The sequence below is a fragment of the Leptodactylus fuscus genome, chromosome 8 (assembly GCF_031893055.1).
Source record: "Leptodactylus fuscus isolate aLepFus1 chromosome 8, aLepFus1.hap2, whole genome shotgun sequence".
Taxonomy (NCBI): Eukaryota; Metazoa; Chordata; class Amphibia; order Anura; family Leptodactylidae; genus Leptodactylus; species Leptodactylus fuscus.
The window spans coordinates 49,466,720-49,481,058 of record NC_134272.1 but is presented as its reverse complement, the minus strand read 5'-3'; the positions used below and the strand labels follow the sequence as shown (position 1 = coordinate 49,481,058).

At 41.6% G+C, this 14,339-nt stretch overlaps 1 protein-coding gene across 1 annotated transcript in view; it reads left to right on the top strand.

Moving 5' to 3' along the window:
* The first annotated feature begins 456 nt into the window (after positions 1-456).
* The window catches only part of LOC142216790 (uromodulin-like), a 48,147-nt gene continuing 34,264 nt past the window's right edge, over positions 457-14,339 (top strand). Inside the window, exons 1-8 of the mRNA XM_075284821.1 lie at positions 457-514; positions 696-851; positions 2,015-2,253; positions 4,105-4,221; positions 6,925-7,108; positions 8,864-9,001; positions 10,880-10,891; positions 11,695-11,715. Of these exons, the coding sequence (XP_075140922.1) occupies positions 457-514; positions 696-851; positions 2,015-2,253; positions 4,105-4,221; positions 6,925-7,108; positions 8,864-9,001; positions 10,880-10,891; positions 11,695-11,715 (925 nt within the window). The remainder of the gene's footprint in view (positions 515-695; positions 852-2,014; positions 2,254-4,104; positions 4,222-6,924; positions 7,109-8,863; positions 9,002-10,879; positions 10,892-11,694; positions 11,716-14,339) is intronic.

The following is a 14,339-nucleotide window of genomic DNA, read 5'->3' as shown; positions in this document are numbered from 1 at the left end:
CTGATCCTAATAAAAGTCAATGGGATTTTTTTTAATGATCGAAACTCGAATTTTAAAAATGATCCTGTTCACTACACAGCGTGGAATCCAAAAATTGAAGGCTTCACATTTTGGACTCTACGCCGTGTAGTGATTAAAAAATCCCCTAGTTACTTAGTCCCCCCACACTTACCTGCATAGAAGCGCTGCCACTGCCCATTGTTCTCGGTCCGGTCCTCTATCATTCACAGGCCTGCAGAGAGCCGTGCACACCTCCGCCTCCCAGACTAGTGTTACTGATGCTGGGAGTAGGCAGGGCTTGTTGTGGCTTAGGAGAGTGTGGGCGGGTGCATCACTCACGTCTCCCCTCCCAGTACCCACCCACACTCTCCTAAGCCACATGCCCTGCCTTCTCCAGAGCATATGTAACACTAGCCTGGGAGGCAGGTGCGAGCACGGCACTCTGCAGGCCTGTGAATGAGAGAGGACTGGACCAAGAACAACGGGGAGTGGCAGTGGCAGCACTTCTATGCAGGTAAGATGAGCGATCGGGATTGGAATTCCGTTCCAGATCTTTTTAAGGCGGGATCGGAATCCGATCACGATAGTGAAATGTACTCGATCGCTGATCGGGATCCGATCTTTTCCGATCCCGATCGCTCAACCCTACTCATTTCTTGTATTGCTTTAAAAAATGCTTAACTCTGTATTTCTAGATTTCCCATCATTCACTTTGGTCATGGATACGACTGGTTCAATGTCTTACTATTTGTATCAGTTTCAAGAGATTGCCCAGATATTTTCTACTCGTCTGGCAGCGTCATCTGCTAATGTGACCCGACAATACACACTGATGGACTTTAATGATCCAAGTAAGACAATTATTTAATTTTATAACTCATGAAGAGTAAGGCTCTGCTCACACAATAGTTAGCGTGTATGTTCATGTATGTGTCCGAAGATACCTCTGGCACACATCAGGGCACATTTATTATGGAGTCTACACTAGATTTCTGTTGTAGAAAAGTCACAGACCTCTGGTATGCAGCTTGTTAAATACAAGTTGCAGTGAAATTGTTGCAACTGGCATTTTTGTGCCTTCCACAACACTTCCATAGAAGCAAAAGTAGAGTGGGATTTGCGCTTTCTATAATATCATTTACGCCAGTTTACTGGCACAAATACGCCAGCTGCAAGCTATATACTATGCACTCATGCTATGGGCAAGGTCCCTTACCTTACAGGGGTGATTTTCTCACTGACAATAATATCTTCTATAAGGAAAACATTTGTTTTTGTAATGTGTTAGCCATTGGGTATGAAATATAATAAAAACACAAAAAACTTGAGAGTCTTCAGTAGTTGATACCTTTTTAATGGCTAACTAATAATGATGTCAAGTTACAAGCTTTTGAAGCTCTTGGCTTCTTCCTCAGGTATATTCCTGAGGAAGAAGCCAAGAGTTTCAAAACTTGTAACCTGTCATCATTATTAGTTGGCCATTAAAAAAGGTATCAACTACTGAAGACTCTCAAGTTTTAACTTTTTTTTTTTATATATATAATAATATTTCCTGTAAGTCTAGGGGAGCCTGATGGTATTGAGAACGTGTTTCAGGGATCTCTGTCACTAGCTTAGTAGGATGTGTGCTACCCTCTCCAGTCCTATCATATACACATATGTTTAACAGATCCCAAACGGATGGCCAACTGTTTACATCAGTGTAAATATATAGTGTAATATATACTGTAGTGTGTATGTATATATATATATATATATATATATATATATATCCGTTCCAGTTTGGTTTTTTGATGGACACAAAAGTATATTATATTCCATTTTTGCGGTTTGCTTAAGATATTGCGAGTTCTTAGTTGGAATTCTCATACTGAGAAATGCTTAAATAGGTCTGTGATGAAGAAGAAACAATTGACAATTCTCTGTCCCTGACTTATAACAGTGAAATTGCAGGGTTAATTTCACTTCCAACAATCTGGGTAATATACTTTCACATTATGATTTCTTTCTTCAGGTGTCGGACCCCTTTATGTTACCTGCTCATCTACAGAGTTTTTCAATGACCTTTATTCTCTCCATGCTCATGATGGTGGCGATTGCCCGGAATACTCAATGGTGGGATTACTGAAAGCCCTGGAAGTCAGCCCATTTGGTTCATTCGTGGTGTTAGTAACAGACGCATCTGCCAAGGATTTTAATGACACTGAAACAGTCAGCAGAATATTTTCACTAATAGATTCTTTGCAAGTTAGGGTAAGGCATACAGAAGTGCTGTAAGAATGTCCTAGCTACTATATCACCACTCTCATGAATATTATTCTTATTATATTTTTATTAATAGTATTATTTAGTCTACTTTTTTCCTTATTAGCAGAAACCTCTTCATATATTTTCTTCTATGTTAATAAGGCCTCTGTTAATAAGGCATCTGTGTTCGGTATTCCGTTCGGTGAGTACGCTTGGGGGCCCCTGAACAGAATACCAAAAGCATTCAAAAACAGTTAGCAAAGAAACCACACGGACCCCATAGATTATAATGGGGTTAGTGTGTTTTCCTCACGGTGTCCGCACAAATCATGTGCCAGCTTTGGAAATTGCGACCATGGTTTTTAACATAAAGTGGGCATAGCATAATTAGCATAAAATTCCAGCATCATAAAAAATAAAATATAACTTTTAATTCATATTTGTAAAAAGGACAACAAAAATTACAAGTAACAAAGAAGAAGACAAAATGAGTTAGCTTACACGTTTCAGGGTAAGCACATTTAACCCCTTACTCATAGCTTGAGTACCCTGAAATGCATAAGCTAACTCATTTTGTCTTCTTTTTTGTTACTTGGAATTTTTGTTGTCCTTTTTACAAATATGAATTAAAAGTTATATTTTATTCTTTACGGTGAGGAGTTGATACCCAAAGAATATTGGAAAATTGTAGAGGTTTTTTATATTACAAATAATAATATTTCTTCCTTAATATTCATCTGAAACTAGACAATCCCTTTAACCCCTTAAGCACCCGGCCATTTTTTGTTTTCGCATTTTCGTTTTTCCCTCCTCACATCTCAATCCCTAACTTTTTCATTTTTCAGTTCACAGAGTCACATGTTGGTTTATTGTTTGCAAAACAAATTTTACTTTGTAATTGCGCCATTCATTGTGCTGTGCAATGTACAGGGAAGCTGGGGAAAAAAAAATCAGAATGAGGAAAAATACATTTGCGCCAATTTCATATAGGTTTAATTTTTACAGCGTTCACTGTTTGGTAAAAAATGACATGTTACCTGTAATCTGCGTGTCAGTATGAACACAGCGATACCAAATTTATATAGTATTTGTCATGTTTTGATACCTTTTAAAAAATGAAAAACTTTGCAAAATAGAAAAAAAAATTGTGTCGCCATGTAACTTTTTCATACTTACATCTATGGGGCTGGGTAAGGCGTTTTTTTTATGCGGGCCAAGCTTCTGTTTTTATTGTTACCATGTGGGGGAAGATGTGATAGTTTGATCATTTATTATTCCATTTTTTATAGGAGGAAAAGTGTTTAAAAAAATGCTATTTGGCTATTTTGATACAACGTTCGCAGTATGGGATAAATATTTTAATATTTTAATAGTTCGGGCATTTTGGAGCACGGGGATACCTAATATGTTTATGTTTGCTTTTCTTTATTTTCTGATCTAGGGAAAGGGGGGTGATTTGAACTTTTGTATTTTTTATACTTTTAAAAACTTTTTTTTCTTCTTTTACTTTTAAAAGGAGGTATGATACTATTCACTGCAATTCTACTGTATTGCAGTAAACAGCAAAGTAGCTCTCTCCATACATCCTCATGCAACTCAAGACGTACTATTACGCATTGGGTTGCTAAGGGGTTAATAACCTATAAAGTCAAGTAATCCTGCAGCATCACACTGGTGTGAACAGATCCTGCAATACAAATAGTGATTGCAGGTAGCTCTCTGTATTACTGTCACATAAACTAGTTTTGCTTTTTTCTCTTCATAGGCCTTTCTTTTTGCTAGTTATTTTGGAAGTATATATCACGATGGCTTCCAGATTTATAACCCTGTTGCTGCTTTTTTTTCCTCTCTTCACAGGTTTTTCTTTTTGCTGGTTATTGTGGAGATAAATATAACCTTGATTTCCAGATTTTTAAAGATATTGCTGCCCGCAGTTACGGCCACGTCTTTCAAATTTACAATCCAACTTCTACAGTAAGTACCAGAGTGAGAAAGAATGAAGTAGTTTTGTAGGTTCCTATAGATAGCATATACTCCCTTCTAGGTCAACACCTCTTTAAAGGGGCCCTATCATTGGGAAAATTCATTTTTAACTAATCACATCCTTGCAAAGGCATTAGAAAGGCTATTCCACACCTACCTTTAGTATGCAGATTGCCTCAGTGGTTTCTGAATAAGTCTGTTTTTATTCATATGCTAATGAGCTTCCAGCCAGCACAGGAAGTTCCCAGCAGCACTCGTCTCTGCTATTATCTCCTATGTGTGTGTGCAAACAGGAAGCTGAGTCAGCAGCAGCAGTCTCCCATAGGAACAATAGGAGAGTAGTGCACGATGTATCGTGCAACAGTCTAATTAGCATATGGATAAAAATGGACTTATTCAAAAACCACTGAGGCGATTTACATACTAAAGGTAGGTGTGGAATAGCCTTTCTAATGCCTATGCAAGGATGTGATTAGTTAAAAATGACTTTTCCCACTGATAGAGCCTCTTTAATATGGCACACAATGGAACATGCCACATTAATAAGAAACTTTCGTATATGTAACTTTTAATACACAGCATCCATGTTTTAATTCTACATCAGACAGGTGTCTGAGGTTTTAAAGGGATTCTGTCATTCAGAAAACTCTTTTTTTAGCTAAACATGTCTGAATAGCCTTTAAAAAGGCTATTCAGGTGGTGCCTCTAGTATTGCAAATGACCCACGGTTTCTTGTAATAATGAAGAAATTTTATAAGTAAATGAGGCTCACCAGGCACCCTGGGCGTTCCCCAGGACCTAGGAGACAGATATGACAGCAGGACACTGCTCGATCTTGCCACGTATGCCGCAGCTGATTCAGCCGCAGATTCCATAGCTCACAATTCCTTGCTGGTGAGGCCCATTCATCTGGGCCTAATCATCAGCTGAAAGCTGTGACTGAATGTCGCTGAACTGCATCACCATACCATCACAGGTAGCTTGTGGCCCAGAAACTCCAAATTCCACCTGAAACCAGCCTCCATTAATTTCAGTGGGAGTCATGGCAGATTTTTCCTCTAGCAAATTTTTTCAGCTGGGAGAAAAATAAGTATCTTCAAGCAGATAATAATAATCGATCCTCAAGCAGATTCCACCTGATAACTCATTGAAGTTCATGGGAGTCAGAAAATACAGCCTGGCAGGTTTGGAAATTGATGTGAGTTTTGACACGAAATTTGAACATGCAAAAATTTCAGCTTCAAATTCCTGAAACTGGACCAAGGCAAACACAACTGAAGTTATGTCAATGTGCAAGTGACATTATTATACTCTGGGGTCTGAAAAGACTATAACAGATTATAAGAGATGGAGGCTCAGAGGAGATGTAAAAATTTTAAAAAAAACATACCTACAAACTTCCTTTTACTTTTTGGATCACTTCGCAGCACCTTTCACTACGTCTTTATAGATGTCATGCGCCCGAGGTCATCACTGAGGCCTATGAGGCCAGTGATATGGGCATGTTGGGCATCATAACGTCCATCACAGGTCTCAGTGACCTTGGGCACATTATGTCACCTGGAGAATGCTAAACTCTGCAAGGAAGCCCAAGAGAGGTAAGGGAAGGTCAGTGGGATTTTTTTTCCCCCTTCCTCTGGGCCTCCAGCTATAATACTGTACTATATATTATATGATGGTTCGCCCATCTCTAAGATAGAGTTGTTAGGCCAATCTGTAAAAAGTCTTTCAGACATCTTTTTGATTGGTCAATATAAATCTGACTTGTTAGGGTCAGTTCACACAGTGGAAAAGGAAGAGGAAATTCCCCTTCAAGTTCTGCCGCTGGCTTTTTTCAGCGGCTAGCCATGACGGGATACCAATGCAGTGCATCAGCATTCTGTTGCGGCATCCTGCTTCTAATTAGGCCTGAATGGATCTAATCAGGAGGAAGTCTCGAGCCGTGGACCTCACGGGTGGAATCCGCGGCAAGATCCAGCAGGACACTTCTTTTCTCTGCACCTGCTGTGATCTGTGCCTCCCTTTGAAAACAATGGGAAGTGGATTTAGGAGGAATCTGCTCCAGATTCAGGGGCGCAATCCACCTCCAAATCTGCGGCAAATTCCTCCATGTGAACGGAACCTTAAGGGTAAGTTCACACAGAGATTTTTGGTCCGGTACCTGAGGCGGAGGCCACCTCAGGTTCCCCGACCAAATGCCAGGTCGCCGCGACTGAAATCCAGTGAATGGGCCTAGTCCGGATGAATTGTGAGACAAATTGGCCTGAAGAATGAGCACCTTGCTTCTTTTTTCCCAGAGCCGGAAGAAACGGCTACTGGAAAAAACTCCTGAGCAGCTCCCATTGGTTTCAACGGGAGCCGTCTTTTTGGTCAGGATTTTGAAGCAGATGCGGCCTCAAAATCCTGACCAAAAATGTCTGTGCAAACTTACCCTTAGAGTCCTGATATGTTTGCTGTATCTGTATACCATTAGGTAAGCGGCCTTCACAGAATGCCTACCTACTGCTTCCTCATCATCTTTCCTATCTTCTCATTGTCAGACAAAATTTTCATTGAGATTAGTTATATGTAATTTTAAACTTTTTGCTCAGAGCATGATTGATAAAAGATCATTTAGGATTTTTAACTATTTGGGAGATGCAGATATTTGTGGTGCCGAAGTAGCAGCTCTAAACTCTCTATCTCCTTTTACAGATAGCAGACCTGCTCAACTTCTTTCTGAAAATTCCCATTAACAGCACAACTCGCCTATTTTCTACAGATAGTAACAGAACTGATTCGAATTCTGGTGCTACCTTCTCAGTGCCGTCATATTTTAGTTCACTCGTCATATCAGTATCAGGCTCAAGCAACTCACTGGTTTTTTATAACCCATATGGTAAGAACTGATATTGTATTGTATTGTATTGTAATTTAGGAACTGCATATAGTAATAGGTGTAATCGGTCGATTACCAAGGGGTTAAACGCAGCTAAAATATAATGTGTTTAACCCCTTGGTAATCGATTGATTACACATATTACTATGCAGGGGAGGTATTCCATTGAATACTACTCGCTCATCTCTAAAAGAATAATGATAATGAACACAACATTTACAAAGTTACTGATAGAGAAGGATCTGAGTATACTGTAGTTATATTAGACTACAGAATATACAACACCTTGTGGCGTCAATCAGCTGCTTCTAAAGCAGAATACTGTTGTGTATTGAAAGAAAAAAACTAATAAGGATAAGCTTAGTTATGAGAAATTATTTTAAAAAAGGCATTAAAAGAAATTTCCAGGCTAATTGGAAAACATACTGGTAGCTGGGGAGTGTGGGGAAGGTAGTTTGGTAGAAGCAGTGGAGTGGACCCAACCAGTCAGAGACAGGGACACAAATCTTGCAGGAAAACCGGTTTATTTAAAAACAGCAAAATACATAAGCCTTTACGTCAGGCACAGGATAAGCAAAATATAATACAGCCTTAAATTCAGGCAAAAATGGCATAAGAAAACCTGCTCGTCTGAGCACTAACTAAACAGAAAATACTAACAGTATGTATGGCTTACTACCAGACACATGAATCAACCAAAACAGTAGTACAGTATTGTCTCACCAGAGTCTCAGGGTTTCAAGACAGATGCAGTCACTTCATCTCCTCCCAGGATCTGCCCTGAAGTGCAGGCTCTGCAGCCTTTTATGGCCCAGTAATGAGCCTATGACCCACACCTGGGCTGCAGCTTATTCAAGATCTGCACTGGACCACTCATATGTCAAGAATCTGGGGTAGATATACCGTACCTCCAAAACTCTGCCTGTTACCTTCTCACAGGAGGTATAAAATAAAAAATGAAGGCATATTCACCTATCTCGGGCCCACCACCAGAATGTCCCCCCACTCCCTCAACATCCAGTTTCATCCAGACTGGTAGTGGGAGGCATCAATGACTTCTGTGATTCAATCACTGGTCTTAATGGTATTATGTGGATGAAATTACTGCTGATCAAGTGCTGTACGAACAAATGTAACCTCTGAGCCTCACCACTTAAAATCCAGGAATCGGGATTGTGCTCGGGGAACGTTGTGCCAGGGAAGGTGGATATGGCTTCTTTTTTTAGTTTAAACCCCTCTTCTCCTGGGGCCACCAGTGTGTTTATCAGTTAGTTCAGAAAAACCCTTCAAGTCTTGTAGATGCCCCGTAATGGGACATGGGCCTCTTCTTCTAAATGTGACTTTCAATTTAGATAACATTTGCATCTCAATTCCTTGAGCGGGTTTTCTGGCAATAAGATCTACTGTTTCCTTCCACTATACCTTCTAACCTATAAAAATTTTGATACTCATATGTCATAAAGAGATGTAATATATTTTTATTGCAAGTAGACAGCCAGGATCCCTATTGGTCAGAACTGCAGAAAGAAGGGAACCTAATGTTTTCCAACATATATTTAAAGATCTCTAAACTAAATGTTAATGTTGATTGCATGGACTGAGTTTTTCTTTTTAACCCGGGCCACAAATGAAAAGAATCTGGATGTTATTGGCTAACTTACATATCACACTACTGAGAATCCTCGGTTTTGACATATATAAAGGGATATACAATCAATTGCATCTAGGTATAAAGAGTTAAACTATGTTTTTTAGGTGCTGAGGAAACTCTTACAGCCTTTTTCTCAGAATCTTGGGGCGCTGCATTATACTTGGAAAATCCCAGCATTGGGATTTGGACATTTTACATCAATGCAACAGATTCTTATTCCATACGGATTGAAGGGTATAAAGGTATATATATATATATATATATATATAACATTCAATTCAATGGGAGCGCGGTATTTGCCTGAGTGCCGTACTTCGCTTGTCTCCAGCACGCCCATTACAATGCAGGGGAACACAGGCCACTACCAGTCACACTGACATTCACATTGACTGAATGTTCATCAGTAGAGATGAGCGAACAGTGAAATGTTCGAAGTTCGATTCAAGTAGCCGCTCAATACTCGACTGTTCGATCGAATATCGAACCCCATTATAGTCTATGGGGAAAAAATACTCGTTAAGGGGGAAACCACTATTTGACTCAGGAGCGTCACCAAGTCCACTATGACACCCCAGGAAATGATGCCAACACCCTGGAATGCAACTGGGACAGCAGGGGAAGTTTGTCTGGGGGCGTCTAACATTCCCAAGTCACTGTATTATGTCGGGATCCCTGTCAACTTGCGATATGCAGGAGCTGACTTTTTCCCATAGGAATGCATTGACCAGCGTTGATTGGCCGAATGCCATACAGAGTACGGCATTCGGCCAATCAACACTGGTTCTGCCGGAGGCTCGTCTGTGAGGAGGCAGAGTCCAAGATTGGACCAGAATGGAGACTGCTGTGGACGATCTTAGACTCTGCCTCCTCCGGCAGAAGCAGCGTTGATTGGCCGAATGCTGTACTCTGTATGGCATTCGGCCAATCAACGCTGGTCAATGCATTCCTATGCCGAGATGCAGCCGAGCTGAGCGCACGGCCAGCACTGCTACACCAGAGATGTCAACACTGCTGCACACTCAGCTCTGCTGCATCTCAGCAGAACTGAGTGTGCAGCAGGATTCAGCGCACACTCAGCTCTGATACATCTCCTGGCCGTGCGCTGAGCTGATCTCCGGAGTAGTCGAGCTAAGCGCACGGCCAGCTCTGCTTCATCTCCGGTGTAGCAGTGCTGGCTGTGTGCTCAGCTTGTATGCATCTCCGGTGTAGCCGAGCTGAGTGCATGACCAGCACTGCTACATCTCGGCATAGGAATGCATTGACCAGCATTGATTGGCCGAATGCTGTACTCTGTATGGCATTTGGCCAATCAACGCTGGTCAATGCATTCCTATGGGAAAAAGTCAGCTTGCAAATATCACAAGCTGACAGGGATCCCGACCAGATAGAGCCCCAAAGAGCTGTGTGAGTAACATTCCCACCTAAATAAAGGTAATCCCTAGCTAACCCTGCCTGTACATCTATCCCTGTCTCACAGTCACATAGTTCAGTCTCATATGAACCGGATGTTAAATTCACTATTTGTATAAATTGGAGGTCACCTGATTTAGCCAGTCAATTACTTTTTATGATTTTTTTCCGATGCCTCCGTTGTCGTAGTTCTTATCCCACCTCCACTGCGCAGTTATTGGTGCAAAAAAAGCGCCAGGGGAGGTGGGAGGGAAATCAAAATTTTAATGAGTTTGCCACCTGGTATTCAACTGGAATCGAACATCTCGAAAAGCCTGATATCCGATCGAACATGTACTCGATCGAACGCTGTTCGCTCATCTCTATTCAGCAGGTGTAAAGGATCCTTGTTCTCAGAATCATGGGGGTCTCAGCAGTCAGACCTTTAATCATATGGATCAAGGATAAATATGTTTTGTGGTGTAACCCCTTTAAGAACATCAAACATTTTTGTAATGTACTTAATATAAATCCATATATTTATTTACTTTAAAAAATAAAATATACACTAAAAGTATCTAGATGTTAATGGAGGGAAATGTGATCTATATATTAATGATTCTAAATATAAACCTGGAAAATGATAGTATAGTAGTGATCAAAGCTGTTCATGGGGATGGGGTCGGTAATTATACTTCTAATTCACTTGTCTGTATTCATTTTTTCCCCAGGAGGTGCAGGAGGTAAGTAGAAAAATCTATCTGGCTACAGTATCTATCTACCTATCTTTCTACAATACAGTATCCATCTATCTATACAGTATCTATCCATAATGCAGTATTTATCTGTCTCTACAGTATCCATCTACAATACATTATCTATCTATCTATCTATCTATCTATCTATCTATCTAACTACACAGTATGTATCCGCAATGCAGTATTTATGTTTATCTACAGTATCTATCTACCATACATTATCTATCTTTCTATCTACAATACAGTATCTATCTGTACTGTATGAGACCTTGACGGCACTTGGCAGTACTGTCAGTGACCAACTGCTTCACCCCAAGTGTGAGAAGAAGCGCTATCAGAGGCCCTTCCTCCCAACCGTGGTCAGAATGTATAATCAACATCAGACCAAGTGAAGATCACTCCACACAGAGAACTAAATGATCCTGAGTCTTCTTTATTTCTTTTCTTCATAGCTGCTATGGGTTCCTAGTGTTTTTCTCAGCTTATGTGTGTCTCCTTCTGTAATATATTTACTGTTTATTATCCTGTATCGTTATTATCATGATGCTGTAACATACTGAAATTTCCCCACATGAGGAACTATTAAAGGATTATCTTATTATCTTATCTATCTACAATACTCTATCTATCTATCTATCTATCTATCTATCTATCTATCTATCTATCTATCATGTTCTTTTAATTATGTGAATTTCCTAATACCATAAGTGTAATAATATTCTCCTTCTATATTTGGGTTATGTCTGGTATATTGATGCGATTTTGACATTTCTTTTCTTCATTTGAAGGTGTCGCGTTTAACATAACCGGTAAGTATGAGTTGTTACGACTAGAAGATACATATTCACCCAAAATGTAATTGCTCACCAGCCACTCTTCCCTCAATTGGCAGATGGATTAGGACTATAGTCTAGCAGACTTGTTCTATAAAGTGCAGGGAGAAGTGGAGGTTCGGTACATCAGCAATGAGTACAACCAACACTTCATTACTAGAGATGAGCGAAGGGTGAAATATTCGATATTCGATTCAAATAGACCCTCAATATTCGACTATTTGAACAAATATCGATTCCCATTATAGTCTATGGGGAAAAAAAGTTTGTTTCAGGGGAAACCACTATTCGACTAAGGAGGGTCACCAAGTCCACTATGACACCTTAGCAAATGATGCCAACACCTCTGGAATGCAACTGGGACAGCAGGGGAAGCATGTCTGGTGGCATCTAACACGCCCAAGTCACAGTTTTACCCCAACATCACAGACCATCAACTACACACTTTCCACACTCCATACAACCTCTATGGAAAGTGGAAAAATACCTGGAAACCTTCTTTCCTCCATAATTGTATGGACAGAAACCCAAATTTTACACTAATGAAACCCCTTGTGCCCCTTTAAATGTGCCCCTTTAAATCACATTGCCCATGACAACCAAAGATGGAATAGGCAATGGGAAATCCAATAGTACCTACCCTTAACTCTTATTGTGTAAGTGTGTGTGTGTGTGGGCAACCTTATGTAGAAGATCCTCATGCTGAGCTGACTTCATTACTGTACAAGATCAACCAGGATAATCAGGGCTGGAAACACCCATCAGATCTTACAGAAAGGACTCACCCTCGCTTTGGAAACAAGACATCTAAACGTTACACCTTTAATTGAGTTGAGCCTTGCACCAGCAGGATGGTAGGCCCTTTTTTTTGAGTGGAGCCTCTAACCAGCTTAGTCTTTGGCCCTTTTTGGAGTGGAGCCTCTAAGCAGCTTAGACTTTGGCCCTTTTTTTGAGCGGAGCCTCTAACCAGTTTAGTCTTTGACCCCTTTTTTAATGGAGCTTCTAACCAGCAGAGTTTGGGGGTATTAGGGTGGATTGAGCCTCTAACCAGCAGAGTTTGGGGGAATGAGGGTGGATTGAGCCTCTAACCAGCAGAGTTTGGGGGTATTAGGGTGGATTGAGCCTCTAACCAGCAGAGTTTGGGGGAATGAGGGTGGATTGAGCCTCTAACCAGCAGAGTTTGGGGGAATCAGGGTGGATTTAGCCTCTAACCAGCAGAGTTTGGGGGAATCAGGGTGGATTTTGCCTCTAACCAGCAGAGTTTGGGGTTATGAGGGTGGATTGAGCCTCTAACCAGCAGAGTTTGGGGGAATGAGGGTGGATTGAGCCTCTAACCAGCAGAGTTTGGGGGAATCAGAGTGAATTGAGCCTCTAACCAGCAGAGTTTGGGGGGATCAGGGTGGATTCAGCCTCTAACCAGCAGAGTTTGGGGGAATCAGGGTGGATTGAGCCTAGTAGGAGCAGAATTGTGCAACACTGATGGTGGAGAAGTATGAGGAGGAATTGTAGAGGTTGAGCACAGACATGAAACTTCATGTCGGGGTGCTTGACACTGGAGGACATGAAAATGACGGGTCTATCCAGTGGCTGTTCATTTTGATGAAAGTCAGCCAGTCACCACTGTCAGCTGACAGCCGGATGCACTTATCCATGATGATGCCACCGGCTGCGCTGAAGACCCTTTCAGATAGCACGCTGGCGGCAGGGCAGGACAGCACCTCCAAGGCGTATAGCGCAAGTTCAAGCCACAGGTCCAACTTCGACACCCAATATGTGTAGGGCGCAGAGGGATCGGAGAGGACAGGGCTGTGGTCGGCCAGGTACTCCCGCAACATGCGCCTATACTTTTCCCTCCTGGTGACACTAGGCCCCTCAGTGGCGGTAGTTTGGCGAGGGGGTGCCATTAACGTGTCCCAGATCTTAGAGAGTGTGCCCCTTGTGGGTGTGGACCGGGTGGAACTTGTTCGCCTCTTGGAGGAACTCTCCTCTCTGCCGCCAGTGAGGGTTGATGGAAACATTTCCGTTATATTCTGCACCAGTTGCTTGTGGCAATCATTAATGCAATTGACCCTCCCCTCTACCGGAATGAAAGACGATATGTTATTTTTATACCGGCGGTCGACGATTGCAAATATCTAGTATTGGTGGCTCTCCATTATTTTGACAATGCGTTTGGCACTTGAAAATCAGCCCAACATGAAGTCAGCCATGTGTGCCAGAGTGTTACTTGGCATGACTTCGCTGCCCCCAGTGGAAAGGTCACTCTCCATTTCCTCCTCTTCCTCCTCCTCCCTTTCGCCCCATCCACGCTGCAGCAATGGGACGCAATGAACTTCCCCACTAGCTTCCTGTGTGACAATCATATCAACTGCCACGTTTTCATCCTCCTCCTCTTCCTCCGTCATTGTACGCTGTGAAGCGGACAGGTGTGTGTTCTTACTCTCCTGCTGTGATGGTTCTGTTCCTATCCCTGACTCCTCAGTGTGGTGTGCATTATCCCTGATGGCAATAAGGGATTCTCGCATCACACACAGGAGCGGGATGGTTACACTCACTAGTGCGTAGTCACAGCTGACCTTCTTGGTGGACTCCTCAAACAC